The sequence below is a fragment of the Diceros bicornis genome, chromosome X (assembly GCF_020826845.1).
Source record: "Diceros bicornis minor isolate mBicDic1 chromosome X, mDicBic1.mat.cur, whole genome shotgun sequence".
NCBI lineage: Eukaryota > Metazoa > Chordata > Mammalia > Perissodactyla > Rhinocerotidae > Diceros > Diceros bicornis.
This window is the reverse complement of record NC_080781.1, coordinates 106729433-106747136: the sequence shown is the minus strand read 5'-3', so window position 1 is coordinate 106747136 and position 17704 is coordinate 106729433. Positions and strand designations below refer to the sequence as shown.

General features: G+C 36.8%; 1 protein-coding gene across 6 annotated transcripts in view; it reads left to right on the top strand.

Annotated features, from left to right (window-relative positions):
- The first annotated feature begins 11463 nt into the window (after positions 1-11463).
- Positions 11464-17704, top strand: part of LRCH2 (leucine rich repeats and calponin homology domain containing 2) — a 101158-nt gene continuing 94917 nt past the window's right edge. For 3 of the 6 annotated variants that reach the window (XM_058536552.1, XM_058536553.1, XM_058536551.1), the window contains exon 1: positions 11464-11876. In XM_058536552.1, the coding sequence (XP_058392535.1) occupies positions 11528-11876 (349 nt within the window). In that variant the 5' untranslated portion in view covers positions 11464-11527. The remainder of the gene's footprint in view (positions 11877-17704) is intronic. The other 3 variants (XM_058536555.1, XM_058536554.1, XM_058536557.1) reach the window with 2 other exon arrangements.

Sequence of the window (17704 nt, the reverse complement as noted above, 5' to 3'; positions counted from 1 at the left end):
CTGTATTTTTTTTTTATTGATGTTTTAATGGTTTTTAACACTGTGAAATTTTGGGTTGTGCATTTTTGTTTGTCCATCACCATATATATATATATAATTTTATTTATTTATTTTTTCCCCCAAAGCCCCAGTAGATAGTTGTATGTCATAGCTGCACATCCTTCTAGTTGCTGTATGTGGGACGCGGCCTCAGCATGGCCAAGAAGCAGTGCATCGGTGTGCGCAAGGAATTGAACCCAGGCCACCAGCAGCAGAGTGCGCGCACTTAACCGCTAAGCCACGGGGCCGGCCCCTAATCATTTCTAATAGCACTACCTTAGCCTCAATTAATAACAGTTAATCTCCCCCACTCCAGTTTCCTTCTGCTTAAACTCACTGAGCATAATGACACCAGATTCTCTTTAAGAAATTCGTCTTATGAATCCAATCTAATCACCTCTTTCTGACTTTAAGACCTTCCTATACCAGTTCCATTCTACCTATGCAAGCTGATTTTCAATTAACCCCAGCATGTCCTCTATACTCTGTTGGTCAGGCCATGCTGCAGACTGTCCCTAAAACACTACATGATCATTTCTGTCTTTGTCCCTTCCTGAGGTATCATAGACTTTCTGCTCTGCCTGCCCCATCATTTTTCCAGGCTCAGATCAAGTTTCAATCCGCCTATAAAGATTTCCTTAACTCTCTGACTTCTTTGATTTCCCAATAGAATTATAAATAGAATCACATACTCTATAATTTATTATTTAACTATTTATTAAATGCAAGTCTCACTTCTTCAACTACACTGTCAATTCATCGAGGGGATATAATTCAATATTACCTCCATTATCCCAATTGGGGCTAGCCATTTTTATTCTAACATTTTGACCCATTTTGATACAGTAGATATTTGGACCCTCAGGACATATTGATTTCTTGCTTATGTGTACAAACATTTGATTCAGAGTTATATTTCACTGACTAATTTTGTTGAGAAAGCATATTTTTTTTTTAATAATTTTATTTATTTATTTATTTTCCCCCAAAGCCCCAGTAGATAGTTGTATGTCATAGTTGCACATCATTCTAGTTGCTGTACGTGGGACGTGGCCGCAGCATGGCCAGAGAAGCAGTGCGTCGGTGTGCGCCCGGGATCCGAACCCAGGCCGCCAGCAGCAGAGCACGCGCACTTAACCGCTAAGCCATGGGGCCGGCAGAGAATATTAGGAGTGAACACAACTCACCCAATTTAATATCTTGATCAATTTTCTAAGTGCTATTAAAATATTTTAGTATTTTCTATATTAATTTTTATTTTACTGAAATTTTAATCTTAATCGTTTCCTGTTCATTTTACAATGAATATTTATCAATTTTAACATTTTTATAGAGGTATATTGACATACAATAAACTACACATATTGAAAGTGTACAATTTGGTAAGTTTTGGCATACGTATACACCTATGCAACCACCACCACAATTAAGATAGTAAATGTACCCATTACTTGCAAAAGTTTCCTTGTGCCTCTTTGTAATTCTCTCTCCCCATGTAATTTATGGAGATAATCTAATTTAATTTATCTTATTAAATGTATCTTTAATATATCTTATAAGATAATTTTAATTTATCTCTCCTCATGTAATTTTTCCCCCATGCTCCCACTCCTACATGCCCCTCAGGAAACCACTAATCTGCTTTTTATCTGTATAGATTAGTTTACATTTTTTAGAGTCTTATGTAAATGGAATCATACACTATATACCCTTTTTTCAGGCTTTTTTCACTCAGTATATTTATTTTGACATTCATCCACACTGTTATGTTGAATCAATAGTTCATTCCTTTTATTACTGAAAGGTATTCTATTGTATGGATATAATCTAATTTGTTTGTCCATTCTCCTATTGATGTACATTTGGGTTGTTTTCAGTTTTTGGCTATTCCAAATAAATATGCTATTAACACTCATGTGTAAATCTTTGTATGTACGTGAGCTTTCATTTCTCTTGAATAAATACCTAGGAGTGGAATAGCTGGATCATATGATGGGTGTATACTGAGCATTTTAAGAAACTGCCATACTGTTTTCCAAAGTGGTTTTACCATTTTGCATTCCCAACATCAGTGTATGAAGGTTCCAGTTTCTCCACATCTTCATCAACACTTGGTAGAGTTAATCTTTTTAGTATTAGCCATTCTAATAGGTGTGTAGTAGTATCTCATTGTAGTTTTATTTTTCATTCATTAATGACTAAAGATGTTGAGCATCTTTTCATGTGCTTATCTGCCATCCATATGTTTTCTTTGGTTAAGTGTTCAAATCTTTGGCTCATTTTTTATTGGGTTGTTTGTTTTCTTATTATTACTTGTGACTCATTACTCTGGAGAGTTATATACATAGTGTAGATACAAGTCTTTATCATATATATGATTTGCAAATATTTTCTCTCATTCTGTGGTTTGTCTTTTCATTCCCTTAATAATGACTTTCAAAGAGCAGAGGTTTATAATTTTGATGAAGTCTAATTTATCAATTTTTTTCTTTTATGGATTGTGCTAATGATGTCATATTTAAGAAATCTTTGCCTAAATCAAGGCCACAAATATTTCTTCCTATGTTTTATTTTAGGTTTTAGGTTTTAGGTTTCACCTTTTACATTTAAGTCTATGATGCATTGCTGGTTAATTTTTGCATGTGATAAGAGGTATGAATCCAAGTTTGTCTTTTTTGCATATGGATATTCAATGGTGCTAGCAGCATTTGTTGAAACTGTCTTTTTTCCACTGATTTGTCCTTATACCTTTGTCAAAAGTCATTTGTCCATATGGACAGGTTTATTTCTGGACTTTCTATTCTGTGCCATTGACCTATCTCTCTTATCTTTACACCAGTACCACACTGTCTTGATTAGCGTACCTTTGTAGCAGGTCTTGAATTTTGGTAGTCTTAGTCTTCCTTGTTCTTCTTTTTCCAAATTGTTTCACTCTTCTAGATCCTTTGCATTTTCATATGAATTTGAAATTTAGCTTGCCAGATTCTACAAAAAATGCCTGCTGAGGCTTTGGAGAGAACTGACATCATAACAATATTGTCTTCCAACCCATGAAGATGATATATCTCTCCGTTTATTTATATCTTTAATTTCTTTTAGCAATGGTTTATAGTTTTCAGTGTACAGGTTTTGCACATCTTTGTCAGATTTTCTATCCTGCAACTTTGTCAAACTCACTTATTCATTCTTGCAGCTTTTTTGTAGATTCTATTGGATTTTCTGCATAGATGATCATATCATCTGTGAATAAAAACTTCCTTCCAATCTGGATACTTGCCTGCCTGCCTTTCTCTCTCCCTCGCTCCCTTCCTTCCTTCTTTCCTTTCCCTCTCCCCCCTCTTCCTTCCTCCTTCTCCTCTCACTCTCCTACCTCCTTTTTCTTCTTTTCTCTCCCTCCTTCCCTCCTTTCTTTCTTTCTCTCTTTGTCTTCTTACTCTGTCTGGAAACTTCAGTACAATGTTCAATGAGTTGGTGAGTGGACATCCTTGTCTTGTTCCTGATCTTAGAAAGCATTCAGTCTTCTACCACCAAGTTTATTGTTAGCTGTAGGTGTTTTATAGACCCTCTTTTTTCCAGTTGAGGGAGTTTCTGGAAACTCTCTCAAAGCACTAAAATTGGGCATTTGCACATATCACTTCATTTGTGTCTCATACCTCAGGGATTACTGTTTTTATTGACTGATGTTCAGTGTCTTGAAAATCATAGTTTCATATACTTTGTCCAAGTTTTTGGTTGTTTCAGGTGGGAGGGTAAATTGAGTCCCTTTAGCTGTGTTGGCCTAAAGCAGAAGAATTAACACTCTTTTTCTGTCATATATAATATAGTAAAGATATTTAAAAACTGAACATTCCCAGTACTGGCAAAAATATTCTTATGTATTGCTGTTGACAATGTAAATTGGTACAAACCTTTTGGGAAGCTGCTTGGCAATATTTATTAAGAGACTTAAAATATTTCTATCCTATGATTGAGTAACTGAATTTCTTGGAATTTAGTGTAAGGAAATAATAAATTAAAAAATGCTTTATTAATAATAATCTTAATAGCAAGGTTATGCATAATAAAGGAATATTGGTAAGAACCTAAATATCCAATAACGGATGTGCAGATCAAGCAGTATATGGTTATATAATATAAAGTAATATATAATATATAGTATAAGTTATGATATCTGTAAAGAATATGTAATAATAAAGAAAAATGTTTATATGATTTTATAAAATAAATATTATAAATATTTATAAATAAAATAAATAATAAACAAAATAAAAATTTTCGCAGACAGGAAAACCTGGAAACAAATATGTAACAATCTTATCACCAGATACGTACCTTTGGTTGTCTTTGTGAACTGGGACTGTGGGTAAATTTTTGTAATGAGGAAAAAATCTTTAAAAAGGCTGTTGTGATAATCTTGGGTTTATGGTATTTTTAAAAAGAAGCCAGTCAACACACGTCCAAATAAGAAAGTAAGTTGACTTGAAGCTCAATGGAAGTTGTTAATGAGTAATCTTAGCGATTTTATGTAAGTTAACCAGGCATCACTTAGCAACTGGTAATCACTATTTTATGGAGGCAGCTTGAAGGAGTTATGCAACTAAAATTTTTTGGACTGAGAAAAGACACTAATGTAGTTAGATTACTGCCAGAAGTTACAATGGTTAAGAGCCTGGGTTTAGAAGTCAGGCATGCTTCTGTTGGAATTTTTTCTTTGCTACTTCTCAGCTGAGACCTTGGACAAGTTACTTAGTTTCTCTGAACCATAGTTTCTTCACTTACAAAATGAGGATAATAATAATGCCTACCTCACAAGACTCTTGTGCAATTAAGAGAGATAATTTACCTTTTAGTGTTAGATATTACTAGCAAGCAGAGTATGTTAATGATAATGATAATGACAATGATACTAACTACTGTTCTTGGAGTACTTACCACATGCTAGATACTCTTCTAGGTGCTCTACATATATTAACTAATTCTAACCCTCACAATATCCCTATAAGGTGGGTATTATCATTCTTATTATTATTCATCTTTTCAGATGAAAAACAGAGGCAGAGAGAGGCTAAGGTACTTGCCCAAGGCCACATAATTATTAAGCCGTAGAGGAGTAGAAGCAGAAAGGCCAGGTTAGGAGGCTACTGTAGCAGTCCAAAGAAAACAGTGACTTGAATTAAGGTTATGGTAGTCGAGATGATGGCAGTGGTCAAACAGTATGATGAGTTTATGTCTTTAGTTTTGCCAACCTATCAAAAGACTATTGCCTATGACCAGTAGGAGAAGCCATCGCCAGCTAAGAAAATTTTAAAATCTTCTGGAACTTTATGTATGTGTCCTGGACAAAAAGGTTTTAATCTAAGTAGAGGTATTTAAGATGAAGATTTTATTAAGAAGTGTTTAAGATACACAAAATGGAAAAAGTAGATGAAGTCATCAAGGATAACCTAGTTGTTTACTAATTAGTACCTTAGAATTGTCTACTCCATTATTTAATAACTATGATTAGCTGTTTTAATAAAGAGACTGCTAAAACCACGAGTGGGAAAGTATGTTAATTTCCTACATTAACTACACCTGTTAGAGCCGGGAAGTGGGAAACATGAAGTCATCACAATCAATATACTTTTTCCTACTTTGTGGAGCCATGCCATAATTGTAGACAAAGTACTTAAGCAGAAATAAATATCTTCTGGAGGGTTAGCACTGCAACCTAAACCTGTAATGTAAGTGAAAGTTGAAATTTCTGACTGCCTCACCAAAACAAAACACATCTAAAGTATCCTGCAATATTTGATCACACAATCTCTTGTTTAGGGAACAGACCTTTGACCCTTCCCTCTGACAACCTACAAATAGGCTGACTGGGGTCATGATCATGACTATGGTCAAGAAGAAACAATCTTGTTGCCATGTAGAGAGAAAAATTGGATTTTATGGTCATGTATGACCCAGTTATCACTTTAGAGCTTTAAGTTTACAGATTCAGTCTTTAAAAGAAATTTCAGGGGCCGGCCCGGTGGCGCAAGCGGTTAAGTGCGTGTGCTCCAGTGTGGCGGCCCAGGGTTCACCGGTTCGGATCCCGGGCGCACACCAATGCACTGCTTGGCAAGCCATGCTGTGGCGGCGTCCCATATAAAGTGGGGGAAGATGGGCACGGATGTTAGCCCAGGGCCAGTCTTCCTCAGCAAAAAAAGAGGAGGATTGGCAGATGTTAGCACAGCGCTGATCTCCTCACACACAGAAAAAAATAAAAGAAAAGAAATTTCATCATCAATCAAAAAAAAAAAAATCCAAAAAACCCTTGTAATTTGGGTACACTGCCACCAGGCCCATAGAGTCACTTTGGTCACAGTCCCACAGAGATTTATATTGTACGTTTATTTCATTGAAAGAGAGAAACCAAAAAACATAAACCTGTATACCAGCCACACTTTAATGAAATAAATGCTATACATAATGATGAAGATTTGAAGTAAAATTTAAGGTAAACAAATATAATTAGACTTTGGTAGATGCCCAATTTGATTCTTCACCATTTCATCCCAACCTTCATTTTACACACAGATTTTGACCCAAATGTTTCTCTCTCATTCTGTTTAAGGAAACACAGAATCTAAATCTTTCTGGGACTTATATTTCCTCCTAGAGTTTTAATCTAGCTTGATATCATAATTCCTTTAACATGCTTTACTGAAATGCCATTAACATCTGTTTTTCTCTCTCACAGATATAGCCTGCTTAAAGGTAGCATGATAGTTGCCTAGGTTTTCCTTTTAGGAATTTGGATTTTACTTGAAAAGGCCCGATTTCATCATTCTCTCTCACATACTGCAAGAAGAGGAAGATAATTATATAAGACAGGCTTGCCTAAAAGGCATATGGCACGTTTCCACACTTACATATAAAGAGGAGACTTTCCAATGTAATGCTAAAGAAGACTAAAAAATCTTCCTCAATCTTATGTTTTCTAACTGGACATAACAGGTTTAATAATTTTTGGCGATGTTTTATTTACTTTCTTTTGGCCAAGCTAAACTAGCAAAATTCAGCAATCTGTATCCTTTACATTCTACTCTGATAAGAAAGTTCATCAGGATTTTTAACAGACCTGTGTCACTTTCACAAAGCAAAACATTTAAGATATATTTTTAAGGAGGATTTGAAACAGATATTTAAATGGATTTCGTGATATCAGGTTAACATACTAGAAACACAGAGGTCAAAATCTGGGATTGCATTAGAGACAGTAAGCAGGAGTTGGAATCAGGTTACCAGATCATAGTGAAAACACAAAAGTTAGGAGAGACAGAAACTTGGGGTGAGTTAATAAGGATGTAACTTCAATGGCAGGCAGTACAGAGGAAAACATCTATTAGTGCTAGTAGCACAATAGTACAGAGGAATTTAAGAATTGCTGTGCTGATAATTCATGGTTCACTCAGCTCAGTGCTCTACTGGCAAAGTGAACCTAGAAAAAATATAATAACTATTATAATATACTAAGCATTTTATATAATTATCTCATGTAATCTTCATTACAATCCTACGAGATAGCTAATAATGTTATGATTTCTGGTTTATAGATGAGGAATCTGAGACTTTGAGAAGTTAAATGACTTTTGTCCATCTCACATCTTGTAAATGTCATAGCAGAGATTCTAAGATAGAACATAATAGTGCTTGTTGACATCAATGTTGAAGATTAGGTATGTAAGAGCTTCTTTTAAGTAATAGTGATCTTTCATACGTATGTCCAAATCCCTTTTGAGTTAATAAATATTCACTTTGGGATTAATGAGTTTGTTAGGATTGGTTAAAGCAGTGCAAATCTGCAAGGGTAGAACCAAGGACAGACAGGTGAAAGGAGGATCAGGGATGTCCTATATAGTGTGCTGTAAATTACGCTAAAATAAGTTAATATATAGTCCTCTGAAGGTCTCATGACAGAACAGGGTTTTTGGAAGGGACTGAAGATTAAGTTACTAGAGAGGAGGGCCAAATGAGTTTCCCCTTCCCCCATTTCTCTCATCATTGTAGGTGTACTTCTCGGGGCTTTCTCTAATTCGGGAGTTGTGCCGAGATTGGAGTGAGTAGAACTGCACATCTCATTCCAGCTGCAGCTGTGAAATAGCTCAGTGTGGGGTAAATTAATAGGTTTTTTTAGGATTTCTGGTATATATCTTGATGATATCCAACATATCATTGTTACTTTCCCCCTGAATTTAGCATTTAATTGAGCTGATGTTTTCAGGGAACAAACTGCAGAGACTCCCATGGCTCTTTCCTGGAGTCTGACCAGGATTTTAAAACAAATTTCGCATTATAATTTGATCTATTTAATCTCCAAGTTCATTGCATTGTTCTAGATACACAGATAAAACATATCTCACTTTTGATTTATTTACAGACTGGTAAGAACATTCTGTAGTCTATCCCAATAATATTGATCTCTAATAGAAGAATTTGGATCTTTGTACTGTGTCTTTCCTTCTCTATATTATTTATAAATGTTGGGTAACTACCAATTTGCTTGGAATAGTGGTGACCATAAGCTGGCCTGGAATTTCAGAAGTCCCCTCCAGAGTTCTTTTCAATACAAATCACATTTGAGTCTGCGAGTGCTTTATTTTATAGAGGCTTCATCTTTGTTCAAAACCCCTTGTGTTCCTTGTATGATCTTTGATATATGTCATCTAGTCCTGGTGATTCATCAACATTCATTTTGTAAGTTTGGCTTGGATAATTCTGAGTGTTGATTGTAATTTAACCAATTACCAACGTGTCCATATCAGGAATAACACTGAAGTGGTAATCACTATAAAATATCCTCTAGTAGAGACTGAAGCAAAAAATTAATGCAATATGTCAGATATCTCTTTGTCCACAATTATCAAAGATTTAACTGATTTCTCCCTTGGCTTCCTTCTTTGTATATTCTTTATTATTTTATTTTCTTTCTTGAGGCAGGCAGGGATGTAGTAAAGAGTTTAAAATTTATTGAGTACCTAATGTTATACTATTACTTGCACAGAGAATAGTTCCTGGCACAGAGTAATAAGCTCAATAAATATTTATTAAATCAATGAATGAATGACAAGTATTGTGGTGTCACTTTACATATGTGATCTTATTTATTCTTACAACAATCCTATGTGAGGTATATAGTATATTTGATCATCCATAAAATGGAAAATAATAGTACTTATTTTATAAGATTGTTATGAGGATTGAATGATTTAGCATATGTAAAGCAATTAGAACAGTTCCTGGTAAATAGTAAGCACTATTTAAATATTATTATTATTATTATTAAGTATTATTGTTATTTTTCCAGTATTACCTATGAGGGAATGGAAGTACAGAGATTTTAAGTCACTTTTCCGAGTATTACACAGGCAGTTAAGAGGTTGGAACTAATTTCTAAATTTCATGCTCTTTCTTCTAAATCTTTTACTTCCTGTTAAATTAATTAAATAAGGAGGCCATTAGACTGAGATGGCTCTAATGCCATGGTGGCCTACATAAGCAAACCAAAATCTAAGCCTATGAATGTCTCCAGGTTAGGAAATCAAAATGCTAAAGACAACCAATCACAAATGGCCAACTAGGCTTTAAGCTATAGCCAATCAAATCATTTCCTTTTTTTTGCTTCCTTACTTTCTCTATGTAAGTCTTTCCCTTGCTCTCTTGTCAGTGGAGCCCTCATAACACTTCCGGTTTGGTGCTGTGCAATTCCAATAGAAGAATGCTCAAATAAATGCTGACAATTTTTAATATGCCTCAGTTTATCTTTTAACACTACTTACAGCTTTGGTGTTCTTGTCAAAGAGCTCTAGAATGTGTTATTTTGCCTGATTTTCATGTATACCTAGCTTACTTTGTAGGCTTCCCATTTTTCTTGCTTAGACTATCTTTTAATTCTTCGAAAGATTGTTTTCCTCTTAAATTTGCTGTACAGGGCCCTTTTCACTTGACAGTTATCTTGATCCTGAGGACATATTTTTCCTAGAGTTCAATATATTGTTTTAAATAATTGCAAAAATTCTTATCGGCTAATTATTAAAATAGTTCCTTCCTAATCTTTTCTCTACCTAATGAATTTAGTTTCCCTTCTCATCCCCCTCGATTCTGGAAGTTCTCAATTAATACTTGATTTGATTTGTGACATAAGGAAGATGAGATATAAGGTACAGCATTCCTTTGTGACACCAGTGGGTTTAAATAATCTGATTTCACTCGCTAATTCATTGTAGAGAGTCTGATTCTCAGTTCTGTCTATTCTGTGGTCATGAATATGGCAAATGTAATTTTTTGCAACATAATCATTTTAATTAACCTGTATGGCCACAAAGCAATTTAGACAGGCTGTAATTCTTTCCTGTGTTTTTTCTTTTCCAAAGCAAAGCCTATGGCAGATAAACTTTTGTGGAGATTTCTCTAAGAAAATGAGACTGTTGACAGATTGCTCAAATTGAAACGGACATAAAGAGATGCATAGGACATTCAAATTAGTGATAACTGAATATGTCCAAGCATTCTGATAGTTTTCTTCGGTAACTTTACTATTAGTGAAAAAGCTTTGAATAACTCTGAGTGGGGGTGGACGGGTGGCAATGGCCTGAATGTTTGGGTTCAGGTTCTAAGAAAGAACTCCTAAAATCCAAGATTGATTAGCTTCATATCCCCAGTGTTAAACCTTCAGAAGTGCACCTAAACCCAAAACCTGTTTCAAAAATAAACTTTAAGGTTGTCTGATGATCAAAGAGTTTTCCATCAGCCACACCGACATGATCAGAAGAAACTCGAGATATTGGCACAACTTCAAAGAATGATAGAACAGAATGCAGAGAACTTTTCCAAGTTTTGGAAGGCAGCAGTTTGGCTGAGACCCACACACTAAACGAGAGGCTTCCTTGAAAACATTTGAAGTCTTTTCCTATTTTGGAATTCTAAGCTATGGCAAAATTCATGTATGCTGAAAACTCAATTCTGCACCAATTTCCCTCCGTGTTGACACTGGTAAACGATTCTTGAGGCATTTGCGGTAAGCGTTTCAATAAGGTGGCTGATAGTCCTTCTAAAGCTGTTTCAGTATATTCTGAAACGGATCCCTATCATCTCTATTTAATATATTTGCCTTTGTTTTGCAGAACGAAAAAGGTGAAGCAGTTTAGAGATGTGGGGACATATCGCCAAATAACCTATAGTTAAGCTGGTGTCGCTTCGCAAGATTTTGGTACCCAAAGCAGCGGAACCGGGATTCAGCATCCTTCCTCTGATCATACATTTCTTAAAGCAAGCGTTCTGCACATTTGAACCTCGTCTCTTCTCTACGCAACACCTCCTCCTAGCCCGCCCCCTGGTTCCTTCCCACTCTCTACCTCGCCCCCCCACCCCCGCCCCCAGCCTGCGCATGCGTCCTAAGAACCCCCTACACTCGCGGCACAAGCTGAGAGTATTGTCGGGGGCTATTCTCTCTCCCAGGAACATGGCGGCGAGTCAGGGAGGTGGTGGTAACAGTGGGGGCGGCGGTTGTGGTGGAGGTGGAAGTGGCGGTGGCGGTGGCGCAGCCGGAGGGGGAGGTGGCGGAGCCGGAGGGGGAGGCGGCGGCGGTGGCGGGACGCTGGTGGTGCCCATCCCGGTGCCGACTCTTTTCGGTCAGCCGTTCCCCAACGGGCCGCAGTGGAACCCGGGGAGCCTGCAGCCTCAACACACGGTCAGGAGCCTGGACCGGGCCCTGGAGGAGGCGGGCAACTCCGGCATCCTCAGCCTCAGTGGTCGGAAACTCCGAGACTTCCCGGGCAGCGGCTACGACCTGACGGACACCACCCAAGCAGGTGACAGGACGGGGGGCGGGGAGGGGCAGCTGGGCTCAGAAGGAGGAGGTGGGGGGGAGTGGGTGGCTGCGTGGCTGCGTTGTTGGACTCTGCTGGTCTAGGCGGGTGCGCGGGGGCGGCGAGACTGACAAAGTCGCAGCAGCCTGCCTCTGAATGTGAGGGGCAGAGAAAGGAATGGGGGTGTGTGTGCCGGGGGAATGCTGACTGAAGGATGTGTGGAAACCGGGTGGGATGTGAGGGGTGAAAGAGCATTATTGTTAAGAGGAGTTTCCCCAGTAAGGGGTGGGGAGGGAGGTGTTGACACCTCTCTTAATGCCATTCCTCCAACTCTCTCTGGATCTTACCATCTTTCCCGGAGGAAAAAAAAGACAATACGTAAAATCATAATCTATACATATTTCTTAAAGGCATACGTGCCTGCAAGAATGGCATATCCCTTTTCATAGTATAGCAGGAGTATTGCCACGGTTTTTCTGTGTTCTTATTTTGTCTCTGTGTTTTAATCATCCTAGAATGTTTTTGCCTTCTTGTCACGTATGCCTTTAAAGACAGATTTTTCGTTTTCCTGGTGTCGAGAAGGTAGTCGTGGTTATACTAGTATTTGCTGCAGTGGCAAATTAAATCATCAATCACTTGCGTGTCTGGTTACTAGGGGAAAGAATCCTTGTTTTGAGTTATGTTAGAGTCTTAATTTTTATAGCAGAAATAGCCAAAAATTTTAAGGGAGTTTTTGAGAAACAAAATTAACTCCATTCTTTATGGAGTGGTGGGTTAATGGTTTATCATTTTGGATGAGAAATTGGCTATTGTAATGTTCTTCATACACTCTCTGGCACTCTTTGTTGTGGATGGCATTTTTTGTTATGAACACACTGTCTTTCCCCTCTGCCTTATAAACCAATGCTGATTATTTTAGGTGTGTTTTGGTTTGATGAAAGGTTTTTTTGTTTTTCATAATCTTTAAATTTGTTATTTATGTGTCTGTTTTCATCTGCTTTGCTGAAGGAAATCATGGACAAAATTATTTTAATAGATGTGGTGATTTTAAAAGAATATAGTAAGTAAATTCACCCATAAGGAGAAGTAATAAAAGACCTCTTATTTTCAGAATAACACTATTTCAGTATATTCAGTTTCTAGATATTAAACCAAGGTCTGTGTTTGGAGGAGGGTGGAGAGAGGAGGAAAACCTGAAATTGAAACCTTCCACCCAATTATTCTCTTAGGAATTACCCTAAGAACTATGAATGCGTAATTGATCACTGATTTTATATTTTGGAAAGCATGTTTGAGTGTTTACTCCTTCACTCTGAACAGATTTCCTAAACAATATGTTCACATATTCATGAAGATATTTGCAAGATATACTACTTGGTATGTTCTTCAAACGCTTCAAGAAAAATAGTTTCAAACTGCATCATTATAGCGATATATTGTTTTAGTTATTGTTCTTTATAACCTAAAAAGGATCTTCCTATCTGTAGTGCAAGGTTTAAACATCCCACCTTGGCATTCAGGGCCTTCACTGTCAGGCTGCAGTTTGTTCTTGCAGCCTTACCTCCCCAGATGCTCCTACATAGAATCCTTGGTTTCAGCTGGGTCACCCCCGTGCCCCTCAAATATATGTTATGAATTTCTGCCTCATCTTTGTAGAGGGTCATCCACGTGCTTGGGATTTCCTTCTCTTCTCCACCTATTTAATTTTGTTCAAGATTCAGCTTTCCCAAAAAGCTGTCTCCAACTCCGTTAGTCCACAGCTGTCCCCTATTTCTTTGAATTCCCCTGGTACTTATTGTCTTTACCACTTACATGCTAGTGCTGGGTTTCTTTTCTTTTTGTGTTTGTGTCTTGCTGTCCCTGAGAAGATGGAGAGCTCCTTAGAGGCAGGTAATAAGTCACATACTTGTTCAGTCTTTTCATTATATATTGCTTATATTGTACTTGATAATTTTTTCGTAAATATGAATATCATCTTATGTGGTTATAACCTTTGGCTGTTAAGCCTTCAGTTGCTTGTCTGAGGCAAGCTTTAACAGAAACCAGAACCATATTTGTTCTTGGTAAACATTCATTCATCATCAAGTTTATCAGTGTCCACCGTAACACAGGACTTTTTGAGATAATCCCACCTCATTTTATTTATTTATTTTTTCAGTTGTGTGTATGTTCCTTGTGGGAACACTTCAAAATTTAAATGAGAAATCTGTAGGTGACTCATTTGCCATTCATTTTTGACAAAATTCAGCCATGGACTATTTAGGGGCAATATTTTTGTATGTAGAGACTAGTATCCGTTATGTATAAATGAAGGTAGGTACACTGGAACTGAGGAAAAATAGAGCATGTTTGAGATTATACATACATACACATACACACATGAACATACACATATATATATACACACAATATATCCTGTTTGATGAAAACAGTTCCGTTTGTTGATATTGTTATACTTAAAATGACTCTCAGTGGGATAATGTTTCGGAACCAAACTGATTAGACAAGCATATAAAGGTTTATTGGATTGAGAAGAGACCGGAGGAAGGAAAATAGGTAGGAAGCTATTTTATTAATTTAGGTGTGAGGTGGTGAGAATCTGAGTTAAAACAAAATTGGTTAAGAAGGAGAAACTGATAAATTTCAAAGGAAGTGGGGAGGCTTTTTGCATTGTTTTGCTGTTCTTCACATATAGGTAAGATGAAATAGACCAGCAGTTCTCCACCTTGGCTGCATATTATAATCTCAAGGGAGTGGTTTTTGTTTAAACCTCTGCCTGTGCCCCACCCCATACCAATTAAATCAGAATCTCAAGGGCCAAGGGAGTTGTTTTTTTCTTTTAAGTCTTCCCAGGTGATTCTAATGCGCAGTCAGGGTTGAGAAACTCGAAAATAGCTCATTTTTTAGGCACTCAAGAAATACTTGTTTGAGTGAATGAAAGCATTGATAAAAGTTTAGTAACTAATCTAAAACCACTTGTCAAGAGGGTCAAAACCAAAACTAGGAACTAAGTGTTCAAGTTTTAGTTCAATATATTTTTTTAATAGGCTTGTGTGAATCAGACTCATATTTTTTCATCATATTATGTCTCTAGTGAATAGATACTTGCTAGGAAGCTATAGTTTCTTTGGTTCCCATGAATAACTCTGGTTTACATTTAATACTGTTCAGTAAATTTGCGTTAATAAAGTAGTGCCCGCAAAACATGTAGCAGCAAAATCTTGTTTTCTCTGTTAATAGTCTTGTTATGAGGGAAAATAGATAGTAGGTAGCTGTTGGCAAAGTTTCTCTTCATTGTCTCTTTTACCTCTCTCTGCATTTCTGGTGTCCGTTCTCCTACACCTGCCCCCTCCCCCCTGCTGCCCTCCTTGTTTCTTTTTCCCTCTTCAGCCTCATTCCTCTTCCTTTGCTGGGTTGGAGCTCCAAGTTAACTAATTATGGCAGCCTTTCCAGGAGATTAACATTCAAAAGGGAGAGTTTGCTAATTTACTTGAATCTCCAGTTGGTGGTTTGTGCTCCTGGCCTTTTTGAATAGATCTGCCTTGCAGATACTTCCTGATTAAAATACTCACTCATATAAAGACATAAAAACAGGGATCAGAAAGTTGGTAACCCATTTCAGGAAAGTAGCTGTCGCTTGTTGTAATGTTTTGTCTTTGATGGTCTTTACATAGACTTGGCAAGACAAAGGGAAATTGCCTAGAACTTTTTAGTCTGTCTGGATACTGTGATAATTTGTTGACTTTAAGAGAGCTTGAAAATGATTTTAATGCCTACCCAAACAAATCCTGAAATTTTTCATATTTGACTTTGTCACCAGCGCTACAAATAAGTCTCAGCCTACTTGCAGCTGCTCGCTCTGCTTCTTCGTACCTCTTTATGTCCATAAACAATAGGTCTGTGAAACAGATTTAGGAATTCTTAAATACATCAGATTGTGCTGTGTCCTGGTTAATCACATGTTTTCCTGTAAACCTGCAGTCAACTCTAGTATTTCCTACATGTGCTGGTTCACCTCTTCAACTGTGGGGCATGGTGCATTGATTGTATCAGGTTGTAAAATGGAGTCAGATAAACTTCATAGCATCTGATTTTGTTACATAGGTGAAGGCCCTCTCAGTGCATTCAGTGGAGTGAGCTTGTGATTGTGATTTTCTAGCCTGATTCAAATATCTGCCTTGCTTTATGTAATAAATGTCTTCCTGAAAAATTGAATGTGGAGCACATTTTTGACAGTTGACTCATATTTTAATTGCTCTAGATTGAATTTGAGTTGCTGGACCTTGTAGTGATTTATTTTATTCAGTGATGAATTCTATGGCATAAATAGTTGCCCTTTAATTTCTTTCTTTTGCAAGAAAGAAATTAATTTCACATTTTAAAATAAAATGTTATCTTAAATTGGAGGGTACGTTCATCATTAAAATAATACCCTTTATGCAGCTCTTTATAAATTTCTGAGTACTTTCATATATATTATCCTATTGTATCCCAATAACCCTGTGAGCTTGGCAGAGTACATGCTAATTACTCTTTGTCGTTGAGAGAGGTTAAGTGATTTGTCCAAAGTTAAATGGCTAGTGTATGGCAGAGTGTGGGTCAGAGCCTAGGTTTTCTAACTCTAGCACTCACTATTCCAGTGTTATTGCCATTGTAACACATTCTCTCCTTATAACAAAGCTATTATTAAACACTATGCTAATAAATAGTTTCTTTATTCTGAAAACTAAATGCTTATTTAACTTCATAGATTATATAGTTTTTGTTTTGGTGCAGGGTGTTTTGTTTTGTGTATGGTATTTTCATGTCTTGTCTTCATCCCTGTCTTTCTGATGGTTTTAGAATAGATTCATTAAGCAAGCATTTATTGAACTCCAGCTTTGGAAACATGATTATGGCCAATAGAAAAGAAAGAGACATGGTTCTTGTCCTTGAAGGGTTTATAAAATAGTTGAATGTGTACAGTAATATGTGTAACAATTAGACAAGAAGTGTAATATATAACAATATTCAAAACTGTATACCTTTATAAACTGTACAAATAAGTGATATAGAACTGTGGTATAAGGCTTAATTTTATTGGGGGTTAAGTTAGTTTGAGAAAGCTTCCCGTAAAGTTAGGTATTTGCTGAATTTTTGGGTAAATGATCAATATGGAATCAAGTTATGATTAGGCAGGAGGGACAGTTGCATAATTACAGGGGAGAAATTGCATGAATACAGAGTTGAGAATGACATTGTGTGTTAAGGGCAGATGTTAACTGAAGGTTTATTCTGTATTTTCTCAAACATACTTAGAGGCTGAGAGGAGGGAATCGGTGGAGAGTTTAGTGTTAAAATGCGAGAAGAGAAGGGAGGACCTTCATTTGAGGGTCAGGGAAGCAAGGACAGGTTGGGGAGCTGTTAGCCAGGGAAGGGAGGAGTAACCTGACTTGCTAAGGTGAAGGTGAAGGTAGATGTCTGGCGACATTAATGTTTTAAATTTTAATCTTAAAGAAATGAGTCAGTGTCATCAGAGAAAACAGGATTGATGAACATAGGAAAAGGTACTCAACAGAGCAAGATGCTTTAAGGAATCAGAATAGAGAATAAGCCACAGTTTAGAATTAGGATTGTGTAGTAAGCAGCTAAATTAGTTGCTTTTAGAAAATATGAGCTTATCATGTTTTCTGAAAAAAATTATCATATATACTGCATGACAGGTAAAAGAACAGAAGTGGCTGATTGGGATATTTTAGAATTGGGGTTATAGGGATACCTTGCTTAAAGTTTAAAACTTAATTTTTTTTTTGTTGAGGAAGATTTGTCCTGAGCTAACATCTGTGCCAGTC